Consider the following 16,186-nt stretch of genomic DNA (forward strand, 5'->3'; position numbering starts at 1 on the left):
TTGCTTGTCACCTTGATTTAAGATTCCAATGCAAGTTATAAATCAATCTGTTAGTAAAAAATTATAATCAAACACAATTGTCTATGCAAATAGGTAACGAGAATAATGTATTTTTGTACTGTTAAAAGCAGCCCACTGAAGGCAACCAAAATTGATAAAAAAACGAGTTGATACCCCTGATCTGTAATATAAAACAATGTTGCGCTGTGCATAAACATGTGTACTGAATGGAAGTTAAGTTTATTGATTACATACAAAGAGGCTTCCGGTTGTTTCACCACCTTAGGCTGCGTGACACAACAAAGTCACTCAAGCGGCCTTCAATTAACCAAATATTTTTCCAGACAGCTTGTTATTGTATTATTTTCAAATGAGACACATTTGCTGCCACACCACCACTAACACGATCCTCTTATAAGCGCTGCACACCATCCTTCTGCTTTATTTCACCATCATCTCCAGTGTATGCGGCATAGAGTGGATATTGCAGGGTTGAGGAGGATGGCGGGTTGACGTGGCATTCAACCAAATGTGAGCAGCACATAAAGCCTTTATCACACCTAAACTGCTCTGTCTCCAAAGCCAGAGTGAGATAAGCACTGCCCATTCGTCTGTAATAATGCGAGAGCAAGCACCGACTGAACTGAGTTGAGAGGCAAAGGCTCAGGCTCTGACACGCTGAAAGAGTGCAGTAAAATGGCTTTGTGGTACGCTCACTCCCCCAATGCTGTATTTATACGCTTTTATTTATTTTATGTTCTCTGCGGATTGGAGTCATTACAATACAATGGCTGCCCGGTGCTGAAGAATGGCGCCATTAAGATTTTGATGGTACTGCAACTGATCAGCTTATGTAATGATACTTTTATTGGTTCTAGTTTTCTATTTCTTTCAAGAAGAAAATATACTGTAGCATGATTTAATTTTTTTATTGAACCTTTGAGGTCAAACACAATCTTCTTGTCAACTCTCTGATGTGTTGAGAGGGAATACAGATAATCTGTCCGTGGGTCAAGATGTGGCAAGCATAATGGTAATGAATTATTTAAAAAAATGTGTGTGACATTCTTTTCATCAAGGGTGTAATAAAATGCTCTTAATCGCAAAATAAAAAACAATAAATGGAGTCATTATTTATTACCACCGAGTTATAAACCAAGCTTTCGGGTGTCCCTTCTAACTCTCCTGACCCCTGCTTGCCTGCGCTTAAGCACCACGATCACGTCTGTTCTGCTGTATTATCACAATCCATCTGACTTGCTGGTTGATTTCCAATCATATTTCAAGTAGTTCTGATTATTTCTATTTCGAAAGGTGGCAGTAATCATTAATTACTTGCAAGAGGAGTTACTGTATCTCATTCAGTTAAATATAGTCGTGGGTGAGTGAGATAAACTTTTATATTATTTTGAGTGCTTTAAATTACCAGTATTTCTTGTTTCATTAAGAACTTGCGAGGGGTGATCCCAATACAGGTGGCCCTTGGGTTATGAAAGTTGCACCGGTCGCCCAGGGGGTGGGGGGGTTACCACATCTGCGGTCCAAGGTTTCTCATTGTAGCCCATTGGGTTGAGTTTTTCCTTGCCCTGATGTGGGATCTGAGCCGAGGATGTCGTCGTGGCTTGTGCAGCCCTTTGAGACATTTGTGATTTAGGGCTGTATAAATAAACTTTGATTGAGTGATTGATTGAAAGTTCCTATAACTGTATTATAAGTTGAGTTTACTTAATTATACCTAAATTAACATCTTGGTCCCTCTCTCTTTACACAGAAAACATGTAAGACGTTTAAAGTACGGATTAAAAATATTCAATTCAATAATTAAACAAAATCAAAATAAATACAATGAGGCGAGAACTCTTTTTAGTTGTCTACGTGTGGTTGTCTTGTACACTGGATGAGGCTTTGCAAGCTTATTAGGAGGAGGAAGTCTCAATACAAGACCACTATGCTGCTTAGTTAGGATCATGTTCAAGAATACCATCTTTATCCTTTATGGTTGCAGCGTTTGAGCAGCTTGGACCAGGCATGCCGCCAATGTGATTTCTCCACAGAGCGTTTTACGATGTCTAATTTAGCTTTACTTTTTCTTTGGCATGCTGCCCACAAAAAAGTATGCCTTACGTTTGGGAGATATAATGGAAGTTGAAGTTAGCTGGTTCTCTTTTTCTTGTACAATGTATGTGTGTGTATTCAAAAACGTAAAACGTATTGCCTGATTTGAAGTGTACTGAGATGTTGTGTTGGTTAAAACATATTCTGAGTACCTCAGATAGACCTGATACATATGGAATGACAATATTTTTGTGTCTGTCACCGTTTTCCTCCTCATCCACTCTGTTCTTGTTATTTCTGGAACTGGATGCACTTTTCACAAACCACAGGTTTTGAGGGTTTCCCTCAAATGCCTATGCTCTTTCTCTTTGGCCTGAGGGCTGGTTATCACCTCTGTGTTGTAGGGTTCTGATAACACCCAGTTTGTGTTCCAATGGGTGGTGTGAATCAAAAAGTTGGTATAGATCAGTATGTGTGTGTTTTCTCCAATGTGAACATCACAGTCCAAAAAAGGCAAATTACTGTCTTTGACATCCTCACGTGTGATCCTGATGTGTTTGTCCTCTGAGTTAATGTGCTCGGTGAAGGCTTACACTTCTTGGTTTCTGATTTTCACCCATGTGTCATCCACATATCTGTACCAATGACGTGGTACTGTTCCCTTAAAAGAGCTCAAAGCTCTCTTATCCATGTCCTCCATGTAAAGGTTTGCTGCTATTGGAGATACAGGTGATCCCATGGCACAACCATGTTGTTGTCGGTAAAATGTTCCCATGAATTGAAAGTATGTAGTGTTAAGGCAAAGTCCCGGTAAAAGGCACCACTGTTCTGGGTTTAGTGTCGATCTGTCCTGTAAAGTGTGATCACCTACTCAACGTTGCCTCACTGTCTCTACTGCATCCTGGGTTGGAATACAGATGAACAGGGAGGTGACTTCGAATGAAACTATAGCTACATTTTTATCCAGTTTTAGATCTCTGATCTTCGCTACAAAGTCAATTGAGTTTTGGACAGGATGTGGAGTTTTGCCAACCAAAAGTGCTAAGATGTTGGCCACATACTTAGCAATATTGTATGTCACTGAGTTAATGCTGCTGACAATGGCTGCTGACAATGGAAGGCCATAAATACCAGGGATGGTTTCTTGTGGGTATAATCGGTAATACAATGGTCCGGTTGATGGCTTCTGACTTGTGTAGAGTTTGTAAGCATTCGATGATTCTTCTCTTGTACCCACTTGTGGAGTCCCTTTTGAGTATTCCATGTGGTGGAGTCTTTGAGGAGTCTAAGCACCTGGTTTTGGTAGTCAGTTGTGTTGAGAATGACTTTGCATCTCCCCTTGTCAGCTGGCAGGATCGTAATGTTTTCATCTTTGCTCAGTGATGTTACTGCCTTCCTCTCCTCCAAGGAAAGGTTTGGAGGTGGGGGCTTTGCATTAGAAAGAGCTGATGTCACTTTCAGCCGCATTTGCTCCCCTTCGGTTTCTGTTAGGTTGTTTTTCCTAATGGTTGTGATCAAATCAACTGTAGGAACCTGATGTGGAGTCATGGCACAGTTCAACCCTTTCGCCAATACATATTTTTCTGGTTGGGTAAGATTTCTGCTGGACAAATTCTTTACCCATCTATTGTGTGATTCATTATCAGTTGAGTTCCCAGTTCTTTGCCTCCAAATGAGTGCTTGCGGTGTGGAGGTGTTCTTACTGAGTTGTAGTTTTTGAAACTTTCTTGTTTGTCTAGCTTTGGTTCTGTTGTGCTGTCCAAGTTGGGCTTTGATTGTGAAATTCGTCTGACAAATTTGACAATCATCAAATTTTACTCTGAACTTTCAATTGTAAAATTGACCTGTCTTACTCTCTCATTCAAAAGTTGTTTTTGCGATTTCAACAAGATTGTGTGTGTCCTGTGGCCTTTCATGGTAGAACAAAGGCATAGGCTTGTGGATATGAGACCATTGTGGGTACATCTCAGGTTAAACCTTAGATGGTTGCCGCAGCCTGCAACTTTACGAGCCAACTTTTCATATTCCCGTGGGATAAGCGGTAGAAAACGGATTATTACACTACTTGTTCATTCACTGTTAATATCTGCTTATTTTTTGTTTTAACATGTTCTATCTACACTTCTTGTAAAATGTAATAATCACTTATTTTTCTGTTGTTTGGATACTTTACATAAGTTTATGCTGATACTACAAATTTGGGTGTCAATCCAATACCAAGTAGTTACAGGGTCATACATTGGTCATAATTAAAGTTCGCCTTTGTGGAGGAACGTATTGTGAGTTTAGAAACAATAAAGACAAAAGATTTTGTGATAGTAAAATATATCGACATAATAATTGTAGTATCGACTGTGTATGGCTCTTTTACTCGGTATTGTTACAGTCGATGTCTGAATAGACCCACCCACGGCATTTGTTTACATTCAGGAGCACTAGCGTGCTGTTAGCGGTTGCTATTGTATCCTCCTTAGATGTGTAGTGAAGCATGTTTGGCTATTCTTCGTCCTGTAGGGATGATACTTGTAAAAAATAATTTATTCGTCGCCAAGGCAGCAAGGATTTGTGATTAAGAAGTAGCGAAAACACTACCGACTGCAGGTGGACGTTAGCCGCTAGCAAGCTAACGGCTAACAACAGCAAGAGCTCAGCACCTCTCGCAGAGTGGTGCTTCAGTGTTTATAGCTTCAACTTTATTGTTAGTTTTTTAGCCAAAATGTGTCCATTCTCCCTTTTCTATCTCCACAGTGTTTCTGCTTGTAAGTACTCCGTGCATTGCGTAATATGCGACTCTGCTCGTTTTACCAGCAATGTTGGTATTTTTAATTCATTAGTTTTGCGTTACTTTATTAGTACCGGTATACCGTACAGCCCTACTACAGTGTGTTGGATCATTATTATGTATTTAAATATTTAAACATTTTTGGAAAAATTGCTGGTAGAAATATAAAAATATATATATATATATCACAACCCTGCTGCAGTACTGTGTGGGTCTGAAGATCTCTGCTCCATGGTTATTATTGTTGTTTGAGGCTATGTACACACATGCGCATATTGTTATGTGTTTTGGCCTTACCTCCACATGCAAACGTACAAATGTGTTTTTAAAACTTGAGCTTTTTTAAAAAATCTGACAAGAGTAGACGTTCAGGGCCTGATTTACTAAAGGTTTGCATGCACTAGAACATATGCAAACTTGATAGCACACGCAAAGTTAACCTACTAAACATGTGTAAAAAGGACTCCGTCTCCTCAGTGAGCAGAATAAAGTGTGCGATCCAAGTCTTCATTAACATGCAAAATATATGCTGATCATCAAAACACCCACAATAATGGGAGAAGAAAATGCAAATATATTATACAGTATGCACAATGTGATTGATTTGTTTTGAACATTTAAAAAGGATGCCCAAACTGAGACAGTGCTCATGCTGCAAACACACGATGGACAGATAATCATCTGTCCTACTTGTACGTTTGAACATATTTGAACAATCAGAAATGTTTTTAAATAAACACATCGTCTATTCAGCGATATCCTTTAATAAATAATAGCTGCTAAATTACTTAAAGGGGAACTGCACTTTTCACAATCATTATGAAAGACATGATAACGGATGTATTTTAATTTTTTTTATGCATTCTAACTATTAAATAACTGCAATCAAAAGTCCTCCTACAATTAAGCCTGTAGGAATTGCTCTATTCTGCCTATAAAAGTCTTTAAAAACATCCAAACACCTTCTTCAAGGTTTTGTTCATGCTGTAAGTATATAGGTAATATAGTAACGGGCACCGTTTCCAGTGAAGGTTGGACTCCGCCAGGGGTGCCCTTTGTCACCTATTCCGTTCATAACTTTTATGGACAGAATTTCTAGGCGCAGTCAGGGCGTTGAGGGGATCCGATTTGGTGGCTGCAGGATTAGGTCTCTGCTTTTTGTAGATGATGTGGTCCTGATGGCTTCATCTGGCCAGGATCTTCAGCTCTCACTGGATCGGTTCGCAGCCGAGTGTGAAGCGACTGAGATGAGAATCAGCACCTCCAAGTCCAAGTCCATAATTCTCACCCGGAAAAGGGTGGAGTGCCATCTCCGGGTTGGGGAAGAGCTCTTGCACAAGTGGAGGAATTCAAGTACCTCGGAGTCTTGTTCACGAGTGAGGGAAGAGTGGATCGTGAGATCGAAAGGCGGATTGGTGCAGCATCTTCAGTAATACGGACGCTGTATCGATCAGTTGTGGTGAAGAAAGAGCTGAGCCAGAAGGCAAAGCTCTCAATTTACCGGTCGATCTACGTTCCCATCCTCACCTATGGTTATGAGCGAAAGGACAAGATCACGGGTACTAGTGGCCAAAATGAGTTTCCTCCTTCAGGTGGTGGGGCTTTCCCTTAGAGATAGGGTGAGAAGTTCTGTCATCCGGGAGGAGCTCAAAGTAAAGCCACCACTTCTCCACATCGAGAGGAGCCAGATGAGTTGGTTCGGGCATCTGGTCAGGATGCCACCCGGACGCCTCCCTGGGGAGGTGTTTAGGGCACGTCCGACCGGTAGGAGGCCACAGGAAAGACCCAGGACACGCTGGGAAGACTATGTCTCCCGGCTGGCCTGAAAGGCCTCGGGATCCCCCGAGAGGAGCTGGACGAAGTGGCTGGAGATAGGGAAGTCTGGGCTTCTCTGCTTAGCCTGCTGCTCCCGTGGCCTGACTTGGATAAGCGGAAGAAAATGGATGGATTGATGGAGTAATGGGCACATCTCTAATAACATTTATAATTTACGTATTTTGATAATTTTAAGCATTCGTGGCGCATTAGTTTACAAACGCATCACAACGTTTGCTTTGTGTATGTGTGTGCTGATTTTCAGGATAATGTGCAATTCTTTTTACACCGTATTGATGAACATAGACATTATAATGTGGGGGAATGTGCGTTTTAGGAAATACATTTGTTTATGTAGACTTAGCCTTAGTTGAGCGATGTTTCTAATATTTTGGTTACTTGAGCAACATGACAAGAAAAAATAAAAGTATTTTACATTGATGCATACTGAATGTTGATTTTAGGACTTATTGTGCAATTTTTAGTTGTGTGTGAATTAAATCGTTTTTGTGCCTGAAATTGTATTTTCTGTGTAATAGAAACATCACTTCTCCTAACAGTCGGGCACTGCAACAACTCTTCAGTAAATGTGAGCCATTTGTCACAGTGCAGCCATTTTCACCATAGATCAATCTTACCCACATGTCACAACCCCTCACGTTGTCTTTTACAGTTGATATCTACATCTGTAGTGTCCTTATTTACCTTCAAATAGACTCGTCATTTTTGGTGAAATTCTTCTTTTCCATAAGATACCTTACTCTCTCTGTTTGCCTTGTAAACACAGCACTGACAACCAAGGATTAAACAGCTGTTCAAATACACTGACTTATTTAAACCTTCTTTTTCTTGCAGGTGGAATTGCCTTCCCGACTGCATTTTTGGCCCATTAGGAGATCCAAAGACGACAGATGAGACCACAGGTTCTAACTGAGAATGCTACCAAAAGCCCCACAGCGGAATGTCACCCAAGGAAAACTATTAACCTGTCACCTTACAACCATCCTCTGTTTGCCTTCCTCCTCCTTCATGACTCTGTAATCATCAAGCTGATGTCCTTTTGAGATGATGAAAGCAGCTTTTATTTTGGACATGTTGTTTTTTCCTCTCAATGCTGCCAGCCACCAAGGCTTTGGTGGAAAACGTCAATATACCCCTCAACGGAGCGCTAACCCCTGTCTGGTGTGGCTCTTGGGTCTCGCCCTACACCTCATCCTCTCCTCATGTCAGCGAGTGGACAAACATCCTATAGTATCTACGGGCTACGGGAAGATACGCGGTATCAGGAAGGAGCTCAACAACGAGATCTTGGGTCCAGTGGAACAGTACCTGGGAGTGCCGTACGCCACCGCGCCCATCGGCGAGCGCCGCTTTCAGCCTCCCGAGGCGCCGGGCTCCTGGCAGGAGATCCGCAATGCCACTCAGTTTGCGCTTGTGTGTCCCCAGAACGTACACGGAGTGTTACCTGAGATCATGCTACCGGTGTGGTTCACGGACAATCTGGATGCCGCCGCCACTTATGTTCAGAACCAGAGCGAAGACTGCCTTTATCTTAATATCTATGTACCTACAGAAGATGGTAAGTGAGAACAACACCGACTATGTTTGCACCATATTAGTTTGATATCTCAAACAAATTGGCTACAAAGAAGTATGCTACAACCCATGCAAACACCTTAATCTGATCGTATTTGGCTTTTGAAACGTCAATCTAACACAATAGATCAGTCATTCTCAAACGTTTTTCCCCAAGTACTACCTCAGAAAAAATGTGGCTCTCCAACTACCACCATAATGACCAACATTAGAATACAGTATATAGTATTAATTTAAAACAAGGCAGAGGTTTGATCCAACAAGTATATTTATTACTTTTGGCCATTGTAACATTGCACATGGTTTGAACAGTAACACTGTGTTTGAAAATAGGAAAATAAAACACTGTACTTTTAATTTAAGTGACTCTTTGGCATACAATTGGATAGAGCTTGCGTACCAATAGTGGTACACGTATCACATTTTGAGAATCACTGACCTAGATTATGGGATTGAAAACCAGATCTCTGGAGTGAGGGTGTTTGTGTTGTGCATGCAACAGTCTCAACGTGCAGGATATACACATTATAATAGAACATTTTGAGGTACATGGATGGGAGAGGAAAAAAAAAAAATGAAATGGAGATTGTCGGCTTCATTCAGACTCCTGTACATATACGAGCGACTTCCAAATGTTATGTTTTTTTAATTCATGAAGCAAATATCTGCTCTCTCCTCTTCATTCCAGTTCATGCCTATATTTTTGTTTAAACGGGATCAGCTTACGGGTTGTATCCCGCATGTTGAGACTGCGGCGACACACACCCACTCGAGAGGTCTGGTTTTCAATCGCGTAATCCAGAAGTGTTAGAATGATTTTTCAAAAGCCAAACACGATAAGTTTGAGGCGTTTACATGGGTTGAAAAATGCCTCATTGGAGCCAAATTATTTGAGAAATCAGACAAATTTAGTTCATGGAAATGTAGTCAATGTATCATGCTGATGTTCATAACATACCTGTGATGATGAGGGAAGTTTCCTAGAAAATCTGAATAACACAACATTCCAGCTAGTGGGAGAGGGCGAGAGGCGTGTGTCGGTGCGTCGGTTGTAGCGGGTTTTGAGCTCTGTTTGTCATGTTTAAGAAAGATCAGACTATTTTGCATTACTTTGACAGCGTTTACGTTCATATCAGTAGCATGTCTGTTTCACAAGTAACATGCACAGGAACTCCAATGACAAAAGAAGTATAATGTATGCATCAAAACTAGGGATGGACTGTTCAGGTCTTATCACAGTTGTGTGACACAGTTTTCAGTTTGGTTTTGTGTATCTTGTTCTTTATAACACTCTAGAAAACCATGTATCCCAATAGGGCTGCAACAAACGACTATTTTGACTAATCATCTATTATCTTAACGATTAGTCGACTAATAAGATTATGAGGCATAAACCTATTTAGTGGCTCTAACTTTGCCATCTGCTTTTGAATTCATCTTAAGATATTTTTAGGGATGTGCTAATCAGTGCTAATTTATTTCACTGATAATTTTTGTCTTATTTATCGTCAACAACCTATTTTTCCCCTTACAAAAATAAGATAACTAATCAAAACACCTTAACTGACATTTTCGTTGAAGAATAAAAACGAGACGGAAATGTTGACAGAAATGAAATCCAATCATGTTTCGTTTTGCCTTCTCTCGTCTCAAGTTGGGAATATATCCATTTACAGACTTTACGTACATGAGAGGGGTGTGTGTGAGTGTGTGTGTCCAATCAGAAGTTGGGTTTCTCACCGCCAAAACAAAAATATGTGGATTTAACATGTAATAATATTATAATAATATATGTACACCTGGGAGAAATTGAAGAGGACACATTTTATCTTTGACGCTAAATGATGACGTCAGCAGACGAGTCTTTGTGACATCAACACATAAATTAATACTACACAAAGTGCATTGGCTGCTTTTGGTTCTCCCATGCTCAAACAAATTACGATGAAGGCATGCATCATAACTTTGTTTCACATTACACATACAGTATATACCTGCTTTGTGCAGCAATGTAGCATAAATTGTTTTTTAAAACTTGTCAAGAATGTCTTTAAATGCATTGACCTATGGAGATAAAAATGACTAACTACATCATTCCTCACCATAAGATCATGCTACTTGTGTGTGAAACAAATGCTTTGCAGGTAGTCTAAGTAAATGTGCTTTCGAATTAACTTTAAAGAGGCCTTATCTTCTATACTTCATATTTTAGTCGACTAATATGACGTGGTGCACTTTCCCAAAAATGGCGGTATGCTGCACCCGGATGAGTCCACGCAACTTCCTCTCGGGCTCCGAGGCCCAGACCAGGAAGGTGTTCAGGAGAACAACTTCCTTTTTATTACAAGAGCCCAAAAAAAAGGGACCAAGATCAGTCACCGATGAATCACTAATCAGTAAACCTACTCAGTGGCCTAGTGGTTAGAGTGTCCGCCCTGAAATCTGTAGTTTGTGAGTTGAAACCCCGGCCGAGTCATACCAAAGACTATAAAAATGGGACCCATTACCTCCCTGCTTGGCACTCAGCATCAATGGTTGGAATTGGGGGTTAAATCACCAAAAATGATTCCCGGGCGCGGCCACAGCTGCTGCTCACTGCTCCCCTCACCCTCACCTCTCAGGGGGTGATCAAGGGTCACGGGTCAAATACAGAGAATAATTTCACCACACCTAGTGTGTGTGACAATCATTGGTACTTTAATACAACCTTCTTTTTTTCTCTCATAAGAAAAGCACCAGGAAAGACGGGCAAAATATGTGAGTCTCCTGGGGAAAACGGGAAGTTTGCGGTATAAAAAAGGCTGAAGCAGAAGTAAATTTCTGCCTCTGAATATAAAATCCTAATTTTGATAAATAATACAATTTTTGCTGGGGATGTTACAATTAGGTTTTTTTTTGCTACCGATTGCAATACCGATCATCCATTAGTGAGATCAGCCGATACCAATATTGATCAAATGTATTAACTGTACGATTTTCAATTTATTTTTGGTGAGTGCTATTGACAGTTTTACAATATCAACACACTATTTAAACAAATTCCTTATTCTCTTCTATTACATACAATTGTTTGAACAAAACAAAGTCATGCACTTTTTCATGAAGATTGTCGAATGACCCAAATTGGCGTCAAATGTTTGCTTTTTCAGGTTACCACCCTGGCAACATTGTTGTCCTTAAAGGCACAGTGGTGTCCTTCTGTGGACACAAGAGGATATGAAATGAGCCTGTGAAACTCCAATTGCATTTAGAACAGGTGTAAGTGTGTGTAAGTGTGAACCCCTTTGGTCCGTCTCTGTTAGTCAGCCTCATCGATCAGGCGCTTTGCATCGAGAGAAAAGAGACTCAGGACTTCGAGCGCAGACCAAAATCCGGCACTTTCTTAGCAGTTCTTAAATGTCACATTTGTATTAATTCTTCTCTAGCACACCCTTGGAGAAGTGTCATTTTGATGGGTTAGTCAGGATTTTATTCGGAGGGGGGGCAGACATCTATTTTGTAGCCCAAATGAACCCTGTGATGTAACTGTAATCCCCTGTGGTTTATGTTAATGTCAATCACCATTAGTCATTTAGATGAATGTTTATTTAATTTTTTTAGATTCTTAAACGCAGACATAATCTGCACTAGGCTAATACCCAGCTCAGCAATTAAGCACATGTGTCCGTGTTTAATTAATTTAAACATATACCCAGGAAAATCAGTTGGAACAATTTTAAAAGAATTGAACCCAATTGTTACTATGAAAATTTAATTGAATGTGCTCAAAACGTACTTATACTTAAAAACAAATTGTAAACAACTAAATTAAATAGACACACTGTTTGAAAACCCACTATTTTGCATATTTTGTTTCTTATGCTTCACTGAAAATATAACAATTAAAAGCAATGGCGGGCCGTGCGTTTCTCACCTAGGCCTTCAGTGATGTCCTACTTAGTTCGACTTCACCTTTCCAAATACCGTAACTTATGTCACCACATGGACACGGCTGGAGATACTATACAGAAACCCACTTGCACACTACTGTGCATTGAAACCCCTCAACAGTGTACAAAATTGTTTATTTTTCGGCGCCTTTAACATTCAATAAACCCGCTTCAGCAATTAAAAAATATCTTGCGTGGTACTGTAAAAATTAAAATAATTGTAAAAAAACAAGTGAAACATGAAGAAATAAAGAAATAATATATTTGAACTCACAATAATAGCACCCATTTGACGCCTTATAAGCCAGTGGTACCGCTCGTAGTAGTCGGTTGATTCGTGTGAAAGTGGCAGGGAAACCACTTCGCCGCCGGTGTTGTGCCAAAATGTGATTGCCTCCCAAAAATGAATCTACTTCGCGATAGCGCGCACCGCTCACTAAACCTGCATTGCTTGGCTTCGTCTGTCCACAGCGGATTACTAGGTGTAAGACAAACACTTTATCTTAGTGGTTATTGAGTTTTCTGTGATTTTCTATGGCTCGTATGGATTCCCAAGTCAGTATCCAATCACAGCGTAAGGCCAGCTAGAAGGCCTTACTGACAACAACTCGTGATCTGATTGGCTATCGCAATTGTCTATCACCTCTACGTGTCCGTTCACTGACAGTGCAAAGACGCCCGCATTGTTGATTCTGAAAGCCCCGGGCAGATTTCGAAAAGCATAGCAACATAAGCTAGCTGAATTCTGATTGGACACAAACTCTATCCTAAAAACAACAGCATTGGAAGGAGCATAATATGACATGAAGAGAATATGAATATGTTTAGATATTTAGGGAAAGTAAATAAAAAAATACTTTTATCTTTAATTATAATCATGATTTCTGGTTATGTTAGGCCAGCACAGCACTGATTAAAAGTGTTTTAGTCTTAATATGTTATCGTTTTTATGGCTAAACTGTTGTTTTAATTATACTTTTTTTACTGTAGCATTTTAAGATTTTTTTTTTAAATAAAGTGTGTAAGAAATACAATATTGTATTATTTTATTATTTCTGGTGGTGGTTGTGGCGTACTACTCTGTTTCAGCGGTCCTTCAGTACAATCTGAAAACATCTTTGTCTCGTATAGAACAATCACTTTGCTCAAAGAAAGCATAGCTTGCAGGTTCAATGTGCACAATTGAATAACTTAGTTGCTCAGACAGCAATGTGTTTATGTAAATTGAGATTGGGGTATGTTGTTTCTTTATGGGGAAAGATTGTTTTCATGTTAGCATTTTAAGCTAGCATGCTGGCACCAGTCAGTCCGTGAGTTCATCAAAGTGCATTTATCAATCACGGTTTTTCAATAACTTTAACTTCAAATGGTAATACTAACTGTTGGGAGTTTTACCGTGGTTATCATTAATAGGGTTTAGTGTTACATCCCTACATGTAATATTGAAATTAGGAGGAAAACTTCTGATCACAAAGCCAAATGTGTGGGAACATTTCGGCTTTAAACCAAATGAGCAACTTGAGACCATTGAAAAATCCTCAGTACTCAGAATGCCAAATTTGTTGGTAAGTGATGGCAAAACAAATCCTCCTGACCCAGTTTTTAAAACTGCACTTCAAGATGTCCAATATTTGTTGAAATGTTTGGTAACAGAAATTAAGAGTCAATTTTATTTGTATCATTTTTTAAATTTATATCGGATAATTAAGTTACTGACCTTCCAATTGCAATACTAAATTATTGAGAAATGCACGTTTATTGTGTTTGAAAGGGATGCTTTCATTATTATTATTATTATAATTATTACATTAGTGCTTAATTTGGTCTAAAATAATGCTGACAATAATATCAGCAATAATTTGTCCAGCATTTTTTTTTTTTCGGCCCAGGTTTAAAAATATTTGGATCACAAATATTATTACAAATTATTTTGCAGTAAGACAACTCTAAACAATACAAATCAATGCTGAATATCATTATAGAGATGACTGTAGCACATATTTTTAACTTTTGTATTTGTATTTTATTTTGGATACTATACAGTAACGTAGGTCTGGGCGATATGGCCTTTTATTAATATCTCAATATTTTTGGGCCATGTCACGATACACGATATATATCTCGATATTTTGCCTTAGCCTTGAATGAACACTTGATGCATATAATCACACCAGTATGATGATTCTATGTGTCTATATTAAAACATTCTTGTTCATACTGCATTAATATATGCTCTTTTAAACTTTCATGCAGAGAGGGAAACCACAACTAAGTCAATTTACCAAAACTGTATTTATTAAACAGTTATTAAGTAGTGGCACAAACATTCATGTCATTTCCAAAACAGAAAGTGCAAGATTGTCAGAGACATTTTAAAACAAGCTATTAGTGCACTTTTGTGCATGATGTCACTAAGATGACATATCAAAACAACACTAAATTAAAGTGCACTTTTTGAACAGAACGCGACTACAATAGTTTAAAACAAATAAAGTGCACTTTTGTGCATGATGTCACACAAGATATTTCAGTAACTGTCAAATAAAAATTAGCTGTATAATATGAAATCAAATAGTGTATGTCCTTCGCTATGTGGTAGGTTACTGCGGACGTTATCTCCTTCTGTTGTTGACTTTTTTTTTCATACGATGTTGATGTGGAAATGGTTGCTTGGGCATTTTGTGGGTGTGGCACCGAACGGAGATGTTGACATGCAGTTTCAAGCACTCTTCATTCTCTAGCGGGTGACTTTTCAAATGATGCTACACATTAGCAGTGCTGCTACTTTTTGTAGCAACGCTTTTGCCGCTTACTTGTTCAACATATTCCCGCTTGAAGCCAAACCACTGCTAGACGATGGACCCCGTGCTGTTTTTCTTGGAATTAATTCTTCCTTTATTTGTTACCAAATTCGCACCTTCTCTCTCTCGTATTACCACTTGCACCGCACCATTAGCACCACAGCTAACTTTACCCATGCCGCTACCTCTCTTCTCCGCGAGAGCGTATGATGTTGCACGCATGTGACGTATGTAAGAAGGTGCGCTTGTTTTATGTCTCTGTGCGAAGGAGAGACAAGAAAGAATGAGAAACGCCTGTAGTGTAATGCCCGCAGATAAAAGCAACTGCGTGAGAACGTATACTCGAATATCACCATATATTCATTTTTTATATCGCACAGAGACAAACCCGCGATATATCGAGTATATTCGATATATTGCCAAGCCTTACAGTAACGAGATAAAACGGCAAAACGGAGTCAAATAAAGATGAGAAAATCTTTCTATTGATGTTAGTTTAAATTCAGAGATGTCTCAAAGAAATTGCATCGACAAAGACGACATCTTCATGTGAATTTTCTCTCCCTCTGAGAAGTATGTTTAAAATGTTTTCAGTGTAATAACCGTGCTTGACTGAAGGGTTACCACATCAGTACTTCTCCTATGTATTAGTTCTTAATGGGGTCAGAAGTAGGTAGTAATTAAAGCTGCTAAGATTAGTGTAGCAGCTAGGTGAGTGAGAATACAGATCGAATACAACAGAAAACACAACCTTGTTTTGGCCTCTCGGGGTGAAATTAGCACACACTTACACACACACGTACAAAAATACACCACAATGCAAAACCCGCATGTCTTAATGGGCTTATTGTTTGTTCTTTTTTATTAATTGGCAGGTAAAAGAAAACAGGATCAAAGTCCAACTTTTGAAGCAGTGTTAATGAGTATGCAAGTCTAAAGATAAAAAGTCTAAAATTAATTGGCCTCACCTTAGAATTGCTCTGGATGCTCAACCTACGCAGCTTTGTGTCTGCTCTCCTGACTCTTCCAATAAGCCTCAACTATGGATTACTGCAGAGCTGGGTTGCGCAATAGAGACGATTTGCGATATAAACTATGTCAATTTAGCTGACATTAGGGTTTTTAATAGTCATATTGTGATAATACTTGTTCATGACACATTCTTGCTGTGTCTCGCAAATATGACAACAAGTCCTCAACACAATGTA

The 16,186-nt window shown here is 39.3% G+C and overlaps 1 protein-coding gene across 3 annotated transcripts in view; it reads left to right on the plus strand.

The window, feature by feature from the left end:
- The window catches only part of nlgn2b (neuroligin 2b), a 312,849-nt gene that overhangs the window by 134,905 nt on the left and 161,758 nt on the right, over positions 1 to 16,186 (plus strand). For 2 of the 3 annotated variants that reach the window (XM_062048113.1, XM_062048110.1), the window contains exon 2: positions 7,508 to 8,231. In XM_062048113.1, coding sequence (XP_061904097.1) covers positions 7,718 to 8,231 — 514 coding nt within the window. In that variant the 5' untranslated portion in view covers positions 7,508 to 7,717. Of the gene's footprint in view, positions 1 to 7,191; positions 7,242 to 7,507; positions 8,232 to 16,186 lie in introns of all 3 variants that reach the window. The other variant, XM_062048112.1, reaches the window with a different exon arrangement.

The sequence above is a fragment of the Entelurus aequoreus genome, linkage group LG05, assembly GCF_033978785.1.
Source record: "Entelurus aequoreus isolate RoL-2023_Sb linkage group LG05, RoL_Eaeq_v1.1, whole genome shotgun sequence".
NCBI lineage: Eukaryota > Metazoa > Chordata > Actinopteri > Syngnathiformes > Syngnathidae > Entelurus > Entelurus aequoreus.